This window comes from Achroia grisella, unplaced genomic scaffold, assembly GCF_030625045.1.
Source record: "Achroia grisella isolate CSIRO2021 unplaced genomic scaffold, CSIRO_AGI_Agris_v1 utg869, whole genome shotgun sequence".
Lineage (NCBI taxonomy): Eukaryota > Metazoa > Arthropoda > Insecta > Lepidoptera > Pyralidae > Achroia > Achroia grisella.
In genome coordinates this window covers 515,353-536,619 of record NW_026713049.1, presented here as the reverse complement: position 1 = coordinate 536,619, position 21,267 = coordinate 515,353, and the positions used below count along the sequence as shown (strand labels likewise).

Sequence of the window (21,267 nt, the reverse complement as noted above, 5' to 3'; positions counted from 1 at the left end):
TACTCACTGCCTAAAAATAGGCCTGGACTCCCCACTTCATAATTCTAACTTTGATAGTCGGATGAATAAGGTCAGGTACTTTATCTATAGGTGTTTACGCATTCAGTACGTACAGAACTTAATTGTTATAAAAAATACTGACACATTAAAATATATACTTACAATATAACATAATTAAGCCTATAAATTTAGAAAATATACTGTGTATGTTTTTATAGGAATAGAATTATTATTAAGTCAAAGTAAAAAGATATTTTTTGTATAAATCTGGAAAATAATATCCATTTTTATATCAAATTTCATTAAAATTCGTTCAATATTTATGCACAATTGTTTAACAAATATCCACATCTATTCTTCAAAACTTTCACCATTATAATATTAGTAGGATTACGACTCGCCTCATGTTTTAAGTTTGTCAGAGAAAGTTATGCAGTTTCGCGTGTAGATACTGTCGCTAAATTTCAAATTGTTACCCACTTTCCATTACGTTTTACGCTTCTGTTATCTAAGATAACTAAGTTTATTTCAGCCAACGTACCAATCTGGGAACTGGCTAGACGTATTTGGATAAACACAAGAAAACACTGAAATATACAAAGTTTTATCACAGATTTTATACGTAGCAGACGCACAGAGTAATTCACACTACATTTTAGAAGAGTTGACGCCGGTCGAAGTTAAATACTCTATGCAACCTGTAAAGGTGTACAATTTGATATATAAAATAAAAATTATTTTGTACATATAAGAAATAAAACTCGATTTAATTTTTTAAATATTATAGAATAGGTCAAATATCTTCCTAGTGCCAAAAAATATGAATGAATGAAGAATGACTAAGTATATAATATTTAAAAAATTATATCGATTTATTTTCATTTACATTTACATTTACATTGACATTTCTTTTTACAACCATTTCTGTCGTAGGGGTTATTTAAAATATTCATTGTCATGCCATACTTTATATACCATATCTACATACATATATAGCATATATGTATGTAGGTATATAAATACAGAGTATTGGTTTATATATTTAAATTTACAACACAGTTTTATACTTCGCGCGAAACATTACAATTCTTTGACACATGTTTTCTGTATTAAGTTAAATAAATAAATATAAAACGCTTGTCCCATGCGCGGAAGCATTATAATTCTTGAATTTCTCGGCTTGTTCTATACTATAAAATGCTTATATATATAAAACTGTTAATATATACTATTCTAATCCAATTTAATATTAATCAAGTAAAAAGAGCCTAAATAGAATTTTTAGGGAATACAATAAAAATTTATTATAGTTATAATTGTTTCTTTGAGCTCATGTATCTTTAAACCGGTATAATAAACAAAGATTTGTTATGGCTGTCTCAAGTTGTATTTACAGCTGCTCAATAAATAGTGGTTTATTTCAATCCCATATACATAAGTTCGAATCTTGCCGATAAAATATTTAATGAACTAGCCGTAACACGTGACTTCATCTGCTTTTTTGAGATAAAAGATAGCCTACGTACATCCACGAGACGCAATCTATCTTCACATCGACTTTCATTAGTATCTGTTTAGTTATTTAGTTTAGTGAATATGTTACATATATAATAACACGCTTTCGAATTTATAATACTAGCTCTTTTCTGAGTCCTCGTCTACTTTTTTGAGATAAAATATGGCCTATGTCACAATCAATCTACAGGTATATTTTCATTGAAAGTTTTCAGCGGTTTAATCGTGAAAGTAAAAGAAACAAAGAAACAGCCACACTTCCAAATTTATGTCATTTTAATATTAGTATTAAATATAGATATAACTATTTCATAAATTAATTAATTCAATAACAAATACTTATTTTCAATCTACATTATATTAGTTAAACAGGTAAAGTTCCGACGACTTGGTCTACTAAAGGTTGGTTGCAAGTAGAATGTTGGCAGCCTCTCTGACAAAGTTCCGCTTTGAACTCTCCTCTTGTTGCCATCTGATCCGTCGTCGACTTGTTTATTCTCGTACTACGGTGTAACTTACGAAACTTTGAAATATTTAATTGGCTAATTTATTTTAATTTACCTACTGATTCATTTGCCTTGTTGTTTTCTTCTTTTCGAATTCTTGAATGTACAAATAAATAAAAATATTGAATGAAACTATTTTTCTTTCTTCGTTTTTCCGTATATACGTAGTTAAGTATCATAGATATGAGTACATACATAGGTACATGTTAAAGGTAAGTAAGTATATGGTAATATTTTGAAGTAGATGCTTAAGTTAAGTATACTAGAGTATAAGATATAAGAGATATAGAGATATAAATCTAACAAATTATGCCTAATTTTTACGCTAAGCAAAATCTACCTAATTTTAAACCGATTAAAGACTGTAATCCCTTCTATCTTTGCGGAACATGGGATTGATAGAAATCAATCCCATGTTCCATTGTAACGGGTTCAGAACTACCTACGTCTACCTGAGTTAGGATTTAAACCTGTACCCGGGTCTTCAAACAAAAGTAGTATGCTACTAGGCAAGATTTGGCCTTTAGTCGCTCCATAAGTCTCAACATTCGCCTTCATTTTTGCCCGGTGAAAAGATCAGTTATGACCACACAGCATTAAAAACTGGATAGATAATAATAGATAAGAATTATATTATACGACATATTATATTATATACTTTTGTGAACATCACATAGACACTTACACACGTAATAATTACAGTACAATTTTAGAAGTCCTTTAACGAATTAATAAAAGTAAACAGAAACGATTATTCCACCATCTTTTCATTTGTGATTCAAGTATAAGCAATGGTTAACAGCCAGTAACACCCAATAAGAATTTACATTGAACAAATGTTCCAATTGTAAACTCAACTTGCAAATGGAATTAAAAATAACTGTTTAAAACCTTACGTTTCCGAATCTTGTTAGTACTAAGTTGTATTTTATTTCAGCTCGTTACTATCCGCTTGGTTAACATTCACGATAGAATCGCACTATTTAAATGGACTACTTCGTTAAAGAAATGAATACACAATTAACATTAATGTCTGATTTCGAAAATAGAATAACAAATGTAGATTTTTATCTAGTGGATTTTGAACATTGTCGCTTGTTTTGGTTTTCCGCGAAGCATCTATCTCCGTAAACTGTGTTTGATTTCAAAGACTGAGTACAGGTAGTAAAATTAGAAAATACAGATGCAAAATTCCTCAGAAATGACATCGCATGAGGTAAGATGAGCGTCATGTAACAACGTCATACCTGTGGTGCTATTCATGTATATAGGCTACGGTTGCTACTTTTCATCAGATAAGCCGTCAGCATAAATCCTTACTAATATTATAATTGCAAAAGTACTCTGTCTGTCTGTCTTGCTTTTATGCCAAAACTACTGAACCCATTTAAATGAAAGGTACAGATAGTTTAGACTCTGAGAAACCATATATGCTACTTTCTAATGCGAAAAACAAGGGGTTGAAAGAGATGTCAGTTCAAGAAATGAGTTGCATGCTTCTAGTTTTGAGTTTCTAAATGACGATAGTCCCGTACAACCTTTTATTGTGCGGGAGTATCGTCATTTAACAGCTCAATGATCAGCTGATTTCTTGAGCTGTTGATTAAATATCAATAAATATAACATTCAAAGATTCTTAAAATTATACCCTAGGGGGTAAAATAAAATAGGGAACGAAAGTTTGTACACTGTTAGTATTCTACGCAGACGAAGTCGCGGAGATTAGCCAGTGAAATATAAAATTATTTTATTACGTATCTGTATCAACATATAACTAACAATATATTTTATAAAACTCAACACGTTCGATCAAAAAACCTGCCAAAAGCAATATATAGGTACATTGCAAAACGAATGGCTGTTATGCTCACAGATGATTTATCGTAGCTCGGTAACGTTAACCGCGACATCGTTTGTTAAGCACAGTTAAGATCCGATCCTAAAATATTGCTACACTTAATTTAGAGTACTAGCACAACACTTGATATTACCTTAAGATGATATCAAGTCAGAATACATAGCTACTATTTATACGCATGTCTGCAATTTTTAATTGTTTTATATATTTTTTTGTTTTATGTTTGTATGATAATGAATGGGCGATAGTAAATGATTAAGCTAATGACAATAATAATTGTATCAAGGAAAAAACAATTCATACATCTTCATGTGGTGCCAAATTAAGCAGAGCTTATCTATGAGTACTTCAACTTAAATACAATAAAAAAATGCACATTTTTATTGTAACTACATTTATAACATTCATAAAAATCATCCGGGCCAATAAAAAGATACAAACACTAGCTGTTTCAGATACGTATATGGTAAAAATGGTACCTGTAAATAAAATTAAAATTGTTGAGCTAAATATATTCTCAAAGTGGATAATATAAGATTGAGACCCGATGGTTTACAATTTCTACACGTCAATAATTACTGTTCGGGCCTGAATGGAAGGGTTCAAGGCTATACAAATGTACGTTTCATGTGCTTTGGTGATTGGGTCCTACAAGAGCCCGGATAGTTTCCAGTTACATTTGGTTCACCGTAATTTATTTACTCATGTAGTTTTAGATAGGACGACCTCTGATTCAGCCCTTGGATTAATACAAATTCTATGTACGATCTGTGGTATCTGTAAATCAATGTTAACCAGAGGGAGATTATGCTATGCTGCTATTTTGCCTATTTCTTGCATCATGTAAAAATCATCATATCATATAACATAATTCTAATCTAATGATATTAAATTGATGCAAAATTGTTCAGTAATTAGTATTTTGAAGGGTGAATTTCTATTTGTACTGTTGTACAAATAGAATTGGCTTCTAGCTCGGTTGTATATCGGTTTATCATACCGCTTTACTTCCAATGGTTACGGGTTCGATTGCTGTCACTGTACAAACATTTGTTCGGTCTTATATCAAAAACTAGGGGAGTTTTCTAGGTACGTGTTTGATATAGAAACATCTTGTTGTTTCATATACTTAAATTCTTACTCAGGTAATTGCGACATTTAAAAAATGTAAATAACATTTTTTCAACAAATATTATGAGTACCAGAACCTTTTATCTTTGACGTAACACTGTATACATTCTACTCATCAAGAAACATCCAAAATACTGTCATAAATAACAGAAGAGTACGTGCCAAAGAATAATATGGTTACATAAATGCTTTCAGAGTTTTATTTATTTCAAGTATTGAAATCTTAAAATTTATTACACCTAACATTTACCGTTACATAATAATATTATGTACGGCCTGTGTTTATATTAATATAAATATAATATTTATTACTGAATACATCAGCGACGAAAAACTAACGACATTATATGTCTACGAGGTATGAAATATCAAAATTCTTTAGTTTAAAAATACAGTTTATGATATAAACTAAAACATATGGTAGATAGTGATAAAATTTTGAGCACATAACTGGACCAACGTGGACTAAAAAATAAAAGGTATAATTAATAGCTTTTGTTTTTGCCAATAACATCGTATCACTGGCACTGAAAAAAAAACTAAATTGAATCCTTTCGGCAGTCGCTTAAAAAACTGACATCAATACATAGTATCACAAACAAAAAACAGTAGTCATAGTTTAACAGGGCAGGGAGAGAATCACGAGTAGTGACAGTGCAGGTGAGTGTTGTCGTACGTCCCTTTAAACCTATATTTAGGTATACCCGGGTCACAAATACCAGGAACTGCTCAGAGTTTTCCACTCTGCCATACGATGGACGCGCGGTGAATCCCTGGAATGCTAAGAAGTTTGTCTCTCTAAACATTTTTATTTTTAAAGTCGATTGTTAAGAATAGGTCGTCAGCGTAATTACACCTCTGCCACCACAAAGAGTGTAAATATCATTTGCATAATACCGGTCGTTTTGGTTAACCAACAAAGACTTTGTGTTACACCAAAAGTTATAAAATGGATATTTATTTAAACGAAAAAATTTTACATTTTATGTTTGATTTGGTAAAAAGCCAAAATCGCCGCGTGTTGTATACGTGTGCATGGAAAAGTGGTTTATTAAAGGTCAACTTAACATGCGAGAGGGCATATAATATGCAATGTGAGCATATTGACATGTCACTAATTTAATTAAACGGGAAGTTAAATATCTGTACTAATATTAAAATTGAATCTGTACTAATTTGCATTAAATAGGCTCCGAAACGACTGGACCGATTTGAAACATTATTTTACCTTTAGAACGCTACAATATACTTAATGATCATAGAATATAGGATACTTTCGGAAACATCAGGGATCAGTATGAAAACTTCGATATTGAAACCTAACGTGTGAAACAAAGCCTTATCGCGTACGCTACGCAAATTAATGGCAATTAAATGGAGCAAAATGATATACTGATTTTTTGTAGAGGCCGTCAATATTGAAAGATGTATATGTGTGAACACACGTGCGAAGCCTGGGCGAGCCCCTTGTAGATAGATAAATACAATCTTTAATTATATCAACAGATCATTTTTATTTGTTTAGTTAATTGTTTGTAAACTATTGTTTGTTTTGTAATGATGACGACGACGTTTTTTTATGAACAGGTACTGTTACTCTACTATACCTACTAAGCAATGAACTTGCCACCCACGGCACAAGTCAGCCTAGTGTGGTGACTAGGCCATTAGCAAGACCTGTTTACAAAGGTACCTAGAACATAGCTATGTTCTGGTAACTCATGTACATATATGGGTATGTAAATATCAATATTGATTTTCAGGCAGGTACTAATCTGCAGCAACCTTTTACCATCTCACCACTTGCTATCGACAAGGAATTCATTTTCATACTCTGGAACGTAAGTGGTCACGAACATGCATGTGCATGGTAGGAAACTTCTCTGAAACCAATACGGTTTCAAAGAAGTTACGTACCATGCACACTTAGAATTTAGAATGGACTTGCCAAGGTTTTCTCTAGAAACCACAATATGTGCATTTTTAAATAAGTGTATATTAAGGTTCCTCCTAAAAGGTTCGTGATACGAACGCGACATCCCTTGTGTATCAGGCAAAAAATTAAGCCGATTTGAGAATCTAAACCTTTTAAAATAGCATAAATGTATGTAATATTTAAATGTTTAAAGGATTCCTGACCAGGAATTTGCTTTAAGAATGTTTATTGTAATAATTCATAATTTTTGCTTACCCTTTCTCGTGTAATAAAGGGGTGCGTTTTAATTTAGTTAATAGCCATTATTTTGGACCTAATCGACTAACGGTAATGGCTTCTGTAGATAGGTGCATATGGAACCTCATTATGATACCCTGCTGGATGCTGTTTGTAAGGACTGGTTTGTTCTGATCACAATGACTTTCCCCTGTTACCCAGGTAACGATTTCATTAATATTGTATGTAATGGTGTTAGTAACCTAATGCTAGAAATAGAAATATACGCTATCAGTTTAAACTCCACTCGTTCACTCCTCCAATATGATTAGTTAGTTAACTTAGACTTAATTTCATTCTTCATCTTCCATTGCCAGCGTATACCATTAGCGCAAATATGTGTACCATTCCATTATCAACCATTAAAAAAAGGTTTATTTCCATTATAATTATATATATAGCTTACCCCGTCTGTGTCAAATTAGAGAGAGAGAAGGTTGAGACAGCTGTGCTCTTAAAAGGAACAATTTTACCCATTTTTGCAAAATATTATATAAACACTGCGCTGCCATTGATCGCAGCGTAATGTTCTTCCTCAGTGAATGGATTATCCAACACATTACACAAAAACAAAGAAATAAACTCTTCAACTTTCTAATATTTGTATTCCTTTTTCTTCACTAATGCGACAGGTTCTACCGCGTCTTGCGTATCAAAACGTAATTACGTATGTCGACGACAATTGACGACAGTAAATAAATGGTTGCGATGCTATTTCTACCAAAAAGTTACTTGTGTCCACTGGTTTTAATTGCGATGGTGACGTCATTCGGTCTAGCGAGCGCGGAACGTGAGAAATATCGATCGTTGGGCTACATTGAGCGCCCATGCGGAAAAATGTGGCTCTAGGCGTTAGGTCTCCATAACTTTGACGGGAAATTTTGTTCAGGATTATTTTATTATTTATTTACTGGAATGGCAAATAGCTGGAAACCTACTTGATGGTAACTAGCAATAGTAGCCTATAGACACTATGATATAACGTCGTCAAGTGACTCCTGTGATATTGTTACACGTTGCTATTCCAGAATAATAAGGTATCATGCTAAATACCTTGTAATTTCATAGTTCTGCTATATCTCGCTCTGTAATCTAAGAACACCTTACAAAGTAAGATATTTTCGTAATCGTCTTTGGACAAAGCCTAGCTCAGTAAAAATTATGACGTTTCATTATAAGCTCATTCAATGTAGGTACTTCACAATAATAATCCAAAAAATTTAAATTTAGTTTATTGGAATTAATGTTAGGCATCTATAGTAAATTATTCTTATACTGTCGTTTTTTATTATTCTATATATAGTATTATATATATTTTTATTCAATATAATAAAGAAAAATAATTAAAAATTGAAATACAAACAGGCACAAATTCCCCCAATTTCTTTTTTCCTTTCGTCGCGCTGTTGTATGCTAATTCTAACCCCGGAAAGTGGGTGAATGTTGAGCAAAGAATTATTAAAATCATTACTCACTAACTTTGTTTTATTTAATTAAAAAAACCTTTTTTAATCGTCTTCCTTTAGACAATCAAATATTGAAATGAAATATGCAAATATTCTGTAATTAAAAATAACGAAATTTCGATCACTCACGTTATTTAGTTCAGAAACTAAATTAAATAATAATGAATTGCAAAAGAAATTTTAAGAACTTTTTATTATTAGTTTTTTATAACTTTTTGTTTTATTATATTAACTTTTATATTACTTATGTTAATATATATTTAAAGATAAATATATCAATTTCTTAAAATCAGCAACATCCAAAAATGTACATAAAAGTAATCAATTATTACAAGCAAAACAAATATATGTATACTAATTTTATATCATTTGAATAGTATATGTCATGTCTTTGTAATCGGATAAATAGCATATAGAGATTTTAATAAATTATTCGTAGTATATTAAAATATTATTAGAGATTTCATTAATATTTTCTGATGGACATCGGATGTCATCTAAACTTGGTTGTAGTCATCAAGAAGTCCAAATACAAGTAACTGCTTACATTTTTTTATTAGAAGTAAGTTATAAAATATGTTATGGGTACAATAAAATACTGGTGGAGCAATATGAGCAGCGGTGACTCCGCGGGTTTTACTGCAGCCGCCTATTAAACCTTTTCGATTACTGTCTTCCATATTCTGTATAGAGTGAGATAGCGACATGGCTTAGAGGTTTACTACCACGACATAGAGATATAAGTTTGTGAGTACAAATCTGGCCGACACCATAAAATATTTTTTGTGTTAATTAATATTTTGGACTTATTCTCACATGCTAAAATATCCAATAAAGACCATTTTAACTGCGTTTGTCAATTTGCTCATTCATTATAAGACAGAACATTTGTTGGATCACCTTTATAAATTTACGATATCACTAGGATTATAGAATACACAAACAAAATATAAAATGTTTTAATATCTAAAACTTCTTTCACAATTTATCCTATGTATTAACCGTAACAGTTAATAAATCATCTTATCAAAGACATAATCACCATAAATTACTTAAGAAAAACTTGAATAATTTGCTTATTATTCTAAAATACGGTACGGCCAAAAACAAAGCGCCGATGACGGATTTAAGAGGACAAATCCTGACTTCTGAAGGGTTTATGAACCCAATTTGCGCTGTAAAATATATTTAATGCAACCGCACTTATTAAATTTTGAATAATCAATTCGCGGGTAATTTTCCCCCTCATTATGAAGCAGAAATGGATTATTGCGGCGCTGTGAAATATTTCACGCAAAAATGATATTAATTTTTAATGTATCTTAATTATATAATTGCGAATTGTAAATTTGTTTCCTTTTATAATAGTTTGCGTTTGTTGTTAGTGTAATTGGTGATGTATTTTATACTATGTGTCTTGGTGATCTGACGGTTTAGAAACCACTTTAATTTAGAAGGTCATGGTCGTTCGAATCCTCGCACTATGCAATAATTTTACTAAACATTATTAAGTATTTTTATCAGTTATCTTAGTACTCACACGTGGAGGGACGGAGATTTAATCTAATAATTATTTAAATATTATTTCTATTAATTTAATCTAAATGAGGAAATGAACTTTCGCTTAATAACACCTAATTCGATAGAATAGAACAATAGTTTTTAATTATATAAAATCTCCCAAAATTAGAACCGTTTATCTAATGATATTTTTGCTTCCATTTTCTTCAATAAAAATGACATGTTATTACATGCAATAATAACAAGAAGACACATTTGTAAATACAGAATATAATTGTGCTATATTTACAAATCTGTCGTTTTTGTTTTTAAACATAGATAATTTGTAACTATTCCTTGCATAATAGAATTAACGATGTTTTAAAACCAGGTCATTCTGACCAATATGACTTACATAGAATGTTATAGATGATTGGGAATTCAAGTGAATGTTTGAATATATGTATATTTTTACAACTGAATACAAAGACAAGAGCAAAGGACAAGAAAAAAATCTGTAAAATTAAATTTGGTCAAAAAGCAATCATTTTATGTTTTATCCGCCCCGGCTTCGAACGTATATTGAATTAATTTACGCAAAACCTTAATTGATTATACACTTAAACCTCTCTCAGAAATCACTCTTTTGATATATACCGCATGAAGATCCGTTCAGTAGTTTTTAAGATTAGCGCGGACATACAGACAGATGCTGAGGGGGACTTTGTATTATATGTACAGATAAAATGTTTCCCTTATCCTTGTCTATCGGAAAATATACACTTATACTTAAAATCAACGATTATATTACCAATATAATGGTAGTATTAGACAAGTTATAATGTTTTTTACCTTAATAAACATTCATACAAAACCTCATACGACTGTCACATAATCTTAATAAAGTTTACTTATGATTATCGTTACTGTAACGTCTTCAAGAATAAGAGAAGGAGAAACACTGCAAAACACCTCATAAAATTAATGCTTTCAACAGGCTTCCTCCTAATAAACGATACACACGACCCTAAAATCAACATCGGAGCAGTGGTGGGGTACGCCTTAAATCGCTTCCTACATCGCTTCGTATATTTGTAATTAGCTTACTGTAGATGTAAGTATTTTTATATACATAATGTTGGGAGTCTCTAAAATTCTACAAAGCATTCTCTGCAGCTTATCGCGGTAACTTCAGAATATGCAAAGAATTTTAGAGTCCAGAGTACCTACTTTCAACGTGTATGTAATATTTCGTTAAATCACTCTGGAATCCCTATTTGAAATTGTCTCTTTGTCTATTTTTCAGCATTAAACATAAATACCTATATATTTTTAGTTATATTAATAAATATATTTGTTAATAACAGTTATTATGCTCGATGTGATTATTCGAACTAAGTAAGAACTGCGAATTGTGTGTCAAAATAGCATCTTTTCTGCAGCTATATTGTATTACAGGTATGTGATACTATTATATTAGTTCTGATTGGCTTATCATCGCAAAGAAACTGTCGAAGTTCTGAAAATCTGGTAGATTAAGTAAGGCTTGAAAGTTATATCTTTGAAAACTTATAAAGGGGCAAAAAGAGATAAATTGTTTTTATACAAGTCTATTGATTTTAAACTTTGAAGCTTAGAGATTAGTGTTTTCAATTTTTTAAGACAACTATTGTACAAATATCTGAATTTAAAAAGGCTGTATATCTAACTACACAAATATATGTACACACTGCTATGGTGCCTCACCTGAGACAGAGGGGTCCATGAAGGATTCATGAGTATCCAAGAGGCATTTTGCCCATGTAAATAAAAGTAGACATAGGTAGGAAGAATAGATAAATACCTTCTGATAGATATTAATTTTTGGTTTTACATTTATTGAAAAGAAAAAATACACAGGTTCATAGGTATAGTTAAAAGTAACCTTGCTGTAAAATGTATCAACAGAAGGCATTACATAGTCATCTTCTCTCTAAGCCAGTGCATGTCACTGGCTTTACACTATTTCTCAAAAGGGATGAATACACCCACGATCTTTTCACGTGAATGCGCAATCATCCTCGAATGTTACCTACATTCTACTTTAACAAACACAATGTGTTTGATAATAATAGCTCGTTATATTATACTGCTAATGCTTTTTAGTTGACAGTCATAATGAATAGAATATTTACTTAAATCAATAACAAAATGTATAAAAACTAAAATTAATATTCATTGAATAAAAGTCACTATATGTAATTCATTGTTAATAGAAGAGTTCGTGAAAAACATTTATCATTTCATTAAATCTATGCTAATATTATAAGTGATAATGTGAATATTATTATGTGATTTTATTACAAACAGAACTCACAAGGTAATCAGCAGCCGGGCGAAATCAGAGCAGGACAATAATTCTAAACAAATTAGAAATATGGCATCCAAAGTGGCACTATTTTGTTAAATTTTGTTCAATATTTTAAATATATCTAAAATTTTTTTTGGTTGACATCTCTACCTGTCTCTACCTACTCTCTACCATTTGGTAGAGGTAATCTATATATACCATATATATAATTTATAGTGCTCATAAAAATATTACTATGTTAAACAGCCCGTTTATATTATATAATATATACTACGAACAATTTTCCATAAGGCTGGTCATTTTGATTGAATTTACTACTTACCGGTTGATTAATCATGATTGATGGTTTTATCTAAGGTTATCTCAACGTTACAAGTTTTGCTTCACTACAAATTTGTTCGCTATGCGTAAATTTGTAATTAATAACAAATTATAAAGTAGGCTATATATAATAGACATTCTTAGCCATAGGACAAAGTATTCTTTTGTTACATTTAGAGTTACTATTGTTTAAAAATACCGAATTATATTTCCGTCTTGTTACTTTATGATCTTTGTATTTATTAATTAAACTATATTATCATTATATTTCTTAGTGTAGTTATTACAATTTGTATTTTAGAATATGAGTTTATGATGTGTTATTTACATTAGTTATAACATTAGAAAATGTTACTGTTGTCCTTACTAAATCATTATAATGGCCTGTATGAAGGACATACCAAGGTGAAAATTTAGTTTAAACAATCGATTCTAGATTAAAAAATGAAAGAATTTGAGTGAGTTCAACTTTAAGTAATTAAGTACTAACTGTTAGTGTAAGCCTACAAATTTGTAGTTGTATTATATGCTGTTCAGATTTGCATATATGTTTTGTAAATATAGAATATGTTACTATGAAATAATGTGTCTTTTAATCAGTGAAAGAATTTTTCAAATACTTACTTTGATTTTTAAGTTTACATTCTTCATAATAAAACAAGTCTTTCTTTATAACGTATAGCTATCAAGTACTATTTATTGTGTTGAAAAAATCGGTAATAGGATTTCATTTGTTAGATAGTAACACATTAATGTATTCTGATAGTATTCATTTAGACACTGTGATAGCACTAAAAGTGCCAAATAGTCAACGAAACGCCTCCGTACAATAACATTTGTATGCCGCATTTGAATACGACAAAAAGCGGAAATAACGACCGCCCACCGCCGCCGGGTGACTGAGCTGTTTCCATTTGTAATTAAGTTTTTGCTTATCCGAAATTCGACGCTTTGTTCCCTAACTTCGCAAATGTTCGACTAACAGTCACTTGTTTTTTTTTAATCTTTTACTGACGAATCAATTTTACTGAATCCATATTAGTCGTATAAACACTGCGACGATGATGAAATTCATTATGAAAAAAAGTGATTTATCGTCAATTGTTATTGTTATCGTTATTTTCCCATGAATTTTCTTCCTTCATTCATAGCCTCTAATAAATCTGTGTTAGCTATTAAACTGTGTTTTTCATATTTGACAGCCCCAATGGTCTAACGCTTTCACTGATTTACTTCCGACGGTTGAGAGTTCAATTCCTTGCACTGTACAAGCATTTGTAGCATTCATGAGTAGGAATGTTTGTATCTGTCTGGTTATTTTTTATGCATATTATAAATGTTTATACAAAAAATAAATATGATACACAGGTAACTAAAAATAACTGATATAAATACTTAGATACATTATCTAATTAGAAATAGAGTACACACTGCTAATTGTCAAACTTGTGGTGGTATTGATGATGTTAAAAATCTGCTGATGGAAAGCGTCAAGAAAAACACTGAAAGGCAAATCTTACTAAAAAAAAAATTTAAACAAAATTAATTTAGGAATATTTCAGAGTATTTTATCAGAACCTGCATCAAAAGAATCGGTATTAATTTATAAATTTGTAGATAAAAGTAGGTAAGATATGTTTTTATAGGAATTTAAAGTTTAGATGTTATGTAATTGATTAAGAAGACAACACGGAGCTAACATGCTCACTATTGTGCTAAGCTCCTAAATAAATAAAGAGAAAAAAAAAACAAAAATCTAATTATGTAAATGTACCTATTTAGTAAGTAGATAAGAGAGAACTATGTGCCTGCAAACCCCGACAGGAGTTTTATAGGATAGCAGAATTATAATTATGTAAAATTTGAAAAATAAAGCATTTTACCAATCTATTTAAATATTAGTTATCTAGATAGTACTCGTAACACAAGCTCTACTTAGTTTAGAACTAGATGACATTATGTAAATTCTTTAGAGGTACTATATTACAGTTGTATTTCTTTCAAGCTGATGTCTTATTTGTATAACACTAACAAAACACTTGAATAGGTAGTCGTGACAGTATGTGTGGGTTTATTGTACAAATAAAGTTTACGACTTTATACAGTCCTATTGTTTGTGTATGTTAGTATTCAATACGTATCAATCATATCAATATATGATGAGCTCATTTAACAAAACAAATAACTAAAATTATGTGTAATAATTAATAATTGTTATAAAAATTAAAGTTAATTTTATTAGTATGACATATTTGCACTATTTTACTGTTATGTATATTTTATTGTATAAATATATTCAGTGTATGTGAATATTGAAGGAGGACATTGTTTATTTTTGATAAAGAGATAACTCTATAGTGAACTCTACTATTTATGAAATTTATTGTAATAATTACTAGGTAGATCAGGTACTGCCATCTTATCTATTAATTCCGCCGTGAAATAGCAGTTTTTCCTGTTGCGTGTCTGAAGTGCCAACACAATCTCTGATATAACATAATTGGTTCTACGGAAAATTCAAAATGGGTTCTACGGAATTTATAAAATTCGTATAAATAGCCCAGAAAGAGACAGTGTGATATAATATACTTCTCTCTCACTGGTAATTTCTACTTCAAACGAATACAAGCACGAGGACATAGAAACAACTGGCTACTGTAATTATATATAGTTAACATATATAGTTATCTACTCGGATAAACGATGTTTCTAAATATGCTAAAAGATTCAAATGTCGTATAAAACACTTTCATTGTAAAAATGCTTATTACAAAATTGAAGGATTTGCAATTGATAATATTTTTTTGTAGAAAAAACTTTTATTTATGGCACTGACAATATTATCTGATTGTACTAGGAATGAGTGTGTAGCTGTTTCTATGTCGATTATCGCATACCTCTTACTTGTTATTGTGTAATTATTTAAGAGCGTAACACACAAGTTTCTTGCTCATTCTTCTTGTGCGTGTCTCATTGTTTCTTGATGCGTCTGCGTTCCGAATAACAAAATATGACTATTTAAAAGTGCTTGTATTGATTTTATTTGAATAATGATATTAATTTGTTTTTTGTAAAGGAAGAGTGTTTTTAAATAAAACTGTGACCTCTTCTCATGAAGCGTTTATTGCAACAACTTAACGTTTTTTAAATTACATAGGGGTGGAGTATCCACCATTTTTATTGGTTATATGTGTATGAGCGGTGCTTCTCACTGGTCGATTGACTGATGCCGTCATCGACGCTAGATTTGACGTCGACCAGTGGTGGTTGAGGATGGCGCCTGTGACTTTGAGCATTATACTACTCACAGCAGATTTGCTACTACTGTTTTAACATGCCCCCGGCCTTGGAAGGTTCCACTTTCAATTCTTCGTTCCAAAGAGGGCATATTTTAGAGAATGCCCGCCTAACGATGCCGGTCTCCGTCCTTATGTCGGCGACTCTTGATACCCCGTCTTTGCCCGGGAGAGTGGAAATGATGCGTCCTAAACGCCACTTTAATGGAGGTAAGTGGTCGTCCTTGATGAGCACTAAGGTGTTTGGCTTCAGGTCTGCTTGGCGAGTTTTCCATTTGTTCCTTATTTGCATCTCAGATATATATTCTTTGGACCACCTTGTCCAAAAATGTTGGCGTATTTGTTCTACCCGTTGATATCGTGTCAAGTTTGATGGCGTGAAGTCTTGAACATCAGAGCACGGCGGCGCAGTCAGCGGACGACCGACCAAGAAATGAGCTGGGCTTAAGGGATAATAGTCATGAGGATCTGTGGACATAGGACTAAGTGGACGGGAGTTCAAAACAGCTTCGACCTGTGTTAATACCGTATTGAACTCTTCATATGTTAAATGCAAGTTACCGACTACGCGTCGCAATACATTCTTGCATGAGCGTACACCACTTTCCCACAGACCACCCCAATGAGGAGAATAAGGAGGTATGAAATGGAATTTAATTTTTTGACTAATAGCGTAGTTAATAATATCTTGTGAACAATTAGAGAGAAAATTTTGAAATTCATTCATGAGTCCTACAAAGTTTCTGCCGTTGTCTGAAAACATGTCAGACGGTTTACCACGGCGAGAAATAAATCGTTTGAGAGCTAATAAATACGCATCTGTTGACAAATCACCTACCAATTCTAAATTAACTGCGCGAGTAGTAAAACAAATGAAAATTGCAACATATGCCTTTATAACGCGTGCTCCCCGGCCCTTGCGATTTAAAATATAAACCGGACCCATATAATCGACTCCAGAACACATGAATGGAAATCCAGGGGTTACCCGTTGCACAGGAAGATTACCCATAAGAGGTGTTAGCGGTTTAGCACGAAAGCGAGCGCATCTAGCACAATTATGTACGGTTTGTCTGGCAATATTTCTCCCACCAATCGGCCACCATACTTCTCTTATCGCATACAAGAGAGCCTGTGGCGCTGCGTGCAGAAGACGTTTGTGTTCCGCACGAAACAGTAGTATGGTAAATTGATGTTTGCCTGATAATAATATGGGATGTTTTTTGTCGTAAGTAAATGAAGTAGAATTACTAAGCCGACCACCTACTCTAATTAAATTATTTTTATCTAGAAATAAATTTAAATTTGATAAATTGTGCGAATTATTTAATTGATTATTTTTTATTAATGTAGTGTAAATGTCAAAGTAGGATTCCAATTGAACAAAATGTATTAACCTTTGTTGTGATTCACTCAACTCATCGACACTCAGTACACCTGTCCGTTTATTATTTTTAATTTGTGTATTATTTATGAAGCGTAAAATATACGCACAGGCGCGTATCATGCGATTGAGTTGTGAGAATCTATGAAAAGGAAACCAACTCAAATCTTGTGTTATGTGATAAGTATGAACTGAATTTGATTTAACCTCGGGTAAATCAGACAACAGACGACCTGAACTGTCCTCATTCTCACTACAACAAATGGTTGATGAGTTATACTTTGAATCAATTAAAATAGGCGGTCCCTCCCACCATAAATTATTAGTGTGTAGTGTATCTAAGTAGGCACCGCGGGATACTATGTCCGCTGGATTTTGGCTACCACATATATGCCGCCATGAATGATCGCGCGTTAACTCCTGTATTTCAACCGTCCTATTTTGTACAAATGGTTTTAACAAGTTAGGATTCATTCGTAACCAAGCGAGAACAATAGTCGAGTCGGTCCAAAAGACTATATTACTAAAATTACATCGTAGTGACTGTTTAATTTTTTCATATAGCCTAGCACCTAACAAAGCTCCACACAGCTCGAGACGCGGAATACTGGTGGGTTTTATAGGCGCGACCTTTCCTTTTGAACATAACAATCGGACTGTAATCTTATTATCGTTACCTATACTGCGCACGTATGCGCAAGCTCCATAAGCAACCTGTGATGCGTCTGTAAAAATATGCAATTCTATGCGTAATGAATTGTTACCTATTACGTGTCGCGGTATATTTATTTTCGTAAGTAATGGAATGCTATCAACAAATCGCAACCACTGGTGAGTGACGTCATTGGGTAGCGGTTCATCCCAGCCAACTTTCAATAACCATAGCCTTTGTAATAAAATCTTTGCGATAATTATAAAAGGACTAAGCATGCCTAACGGATCGAAAATTTTAGAAACCTTTGACAATATGACGCGTTTAGTTAATATTTCATAATCGATTTTGAATTCTGTACAAAAGTTAAATGTGTCAGATTGATTACACCAACCGAGGCCTAATGTTTTTTGGTGCACATTATCGCCGAGTGATAACTCCTTTGAAGCGTGTGAGTTATGTGATGGTGTTGATGGCGAGTCCTCTTTGTAGTTAAATATCCACTTGCGTAATGGAAAGCAACCTGTCATCAAAATCCGACTAATCTCGTTACATGTGTGAGTTAAATTATCTTTGCTGTCAGAGTTACCAGTAATTGAATCGTCTACATAAAAATCCTCGCGTATAATTCTACTAATGTTTGTGTTTGTAGTTGTAGACGCTAATTCTTTCAAACACCTAACGCTAAGAAATGGGGCTGATGCTGTGCCGTATGTCACAGTGTTGAGTTGGTATATACCTATCTCATCAGTGGGATTTTCGCGCCACAATATTAATTGTAGGTCACGGTCATCGTTATGTACCAACACTTGACGATACATTTTTTCGATGTCTGCGCATGCCACCCACCGATGTTGCCTAAAGCGTAATAATATGGCAGTTAGATCGCCTTATATAGGTGCACCTACAAGTTGTAAATCGTTAAGCGATTTACCCGAGGTGGTACTTGCGCTTGCGTCGAATACAACCCGTAGTTTTGTTGTGGTACTATGGGCGCGAAAAACACCATGATGTGGCATTATGTAGTGTGGAGTATTGTATGTGTGTATTCGTGACATATGCCCCAGCTCAATGTATTCCCGCATAAATGAAATGTATAATTGTTTGTAATTAGGTGTGCGTTGTAATCGTTTCTCAAGTGCATAAAATCGATTCAGTGCCTGAGAGTATGATTCACCTAATAATTTAGGACTATCCTTGAAAGGTATGCGCACACAAAACCTGCCTTCCTCTGTGCGCGTTGTGGTACTTGTAAAGCGTTCCTCACAAGCCCTTTGCTCAATACTGAGTACATTAGTGACCCTCGGTAATTCCTCAAGTTCCCAGAATTTACGCAACTGTGAGTCTAATGTGTGAGTAAAATTGCATGAAACTTGTGAGTATTTAGGAGTGTGCGTATATATAGGTCCCGAAATGATCCATCCTAATTTTGTGTTTTGTATAAATGGACCATTTTCAAGACGAATCTTTCCTTCATCAAGGAGATCCCAGAATAAATCGGTACCCAATCGGATGTCGACCGATTGTGACTCGAAATATTTTGCGTCCGCTAACTGTATATGAGAAGGAATGCAAATATTACTTATATTTATTGATGTTGATGGTAACTTTGTTGTTATATGTTGTAGCACTAAACATTGAATATTGGTAGTATAGGAGCTACACAGGGACCTGATATTGATGTTACAAGTCTGTGTGCACTGTGTAACGGCGCTGCCTACACCCTTTATGTTATAAGTGGACTGTATTAATTGTGCGTTTATTTTATTGCATAATGATTGTGTTATGAAAGACCGCTGACTACCGCTATCGAGAAGCGCGCGGACGCTGATATAGTTTTTACTTTTGTCCCGTACGCCAAGAACTGCAGTAGATAGCAAGACCGGTTCACTACTAGTCGACACCTGTGCATGCGATTTGTTATCTAATGTGAATAACGTTAAAGCGTTATTTTGCGTGCCTCCATCAGTAACCTCTCGTTGCAAGTATGTGTCATCTCGATGTAATAGTGTATTATGTTTACACGAACAGTGCCGACATGGACCGAATCGACAGTCAGTAGCCGAGTGTCCTAAGCGTAAACAGTTCTCGCATAATTTATTTTGTGTGACTATTTTACATCTATCTAAAACTGATAGATTTAAAAACTGCTGGCATGAATATAATGGATGTTTGGAATGACACATAGGGCAGGATTTGTAGTGTGTAATTGTATTTTGTTGTGGTTTATTTGTGGACATGGAAGAAACGTTACAGTGTATCTTTTGCGACTGATTAATGTGTTGTTTTTTAATATTATTGTGCATCGGTTTGTTTGACACTATTAACGTTTCTAACATGTCCGCCCTACGACCAACGAAATCAAGCAAATTTTGAAGTTTCAACCGACATTGAGAATCACTGGTGTTAATTGAAAATAATAGTGTTTTGTGTTGCTCCCATTCGCGTTCTGTGATGGGATCGAATTTTGAAACGATTATATAAATAATTAGTGTGTCCCAATGTTCAGTAGGCTCACCGAGAATTTTTAATGCGCGTATATTCTTAAGTACAGTGTCGATAAGCTTTCTCAGTAACTCTGGTGATTCCTTTGTCAATGGTTGGATTGAAAATAATGCTTTAACGTGGTTATGAATAAGTAATCTATTATTATCATACCTATTTACGAGTAACTCCCATGCAACGGAATAGTTAGCTGCAGAAAACTCTAGTGAGTCTATAACTAATTCAGCGCTACCCTTCAATGATGATTTTAAATAATGAAATTTTTGTATTGCGCTTATTTCTTTGGAGTTATGTATTAGTGATAGGTAACAATCCCTATACTCCAGCCAATTTTCAAAGGAACCGTCATAGGAAGGTAAAGATAAGGTCGGCAATTTCATTAAATTAAGAGATCCTTTATGAGAATCTTCGGTAGATTTGTCACCAGATAGCAACTCATCAGCCCTAGCAATCACACCGTAATAATTTGTTTCAAATTCTTCCCTATGCTCTAATTGTTCATCGATATCATCAGAATACTCTTCAATTTTAGACTGAACTTCATTAAAATCGGTTAATAGAGAAGATGCGC

General features: G+C 32.7%; 1 protein-coding gene across 1 annotated transcript; it reads right to left on the bottom strand.

Moving 5' to 3' along the window:
• Window positions 1-16,071: 16,071 nt before the first annotated feature.
• LOC131852926 (uncharacterized) lies at window positions 16,072-17,613 on the bottom strand. The gene has a single exon (XM_059203677.1). It carries the CDS (start codon window positions 17,165-17,167, stop codon window positions 16,181-16,183), a length of 987 nt encoding a protein of 328 aa, XP_059059660.1. The 5' UTR covers window positions 17,168-17,613; the 3' UTR covers window positions 16,072-16,180.
• Window positions 17,614-21,267: the final 3,654 nt, after the last annotated feature.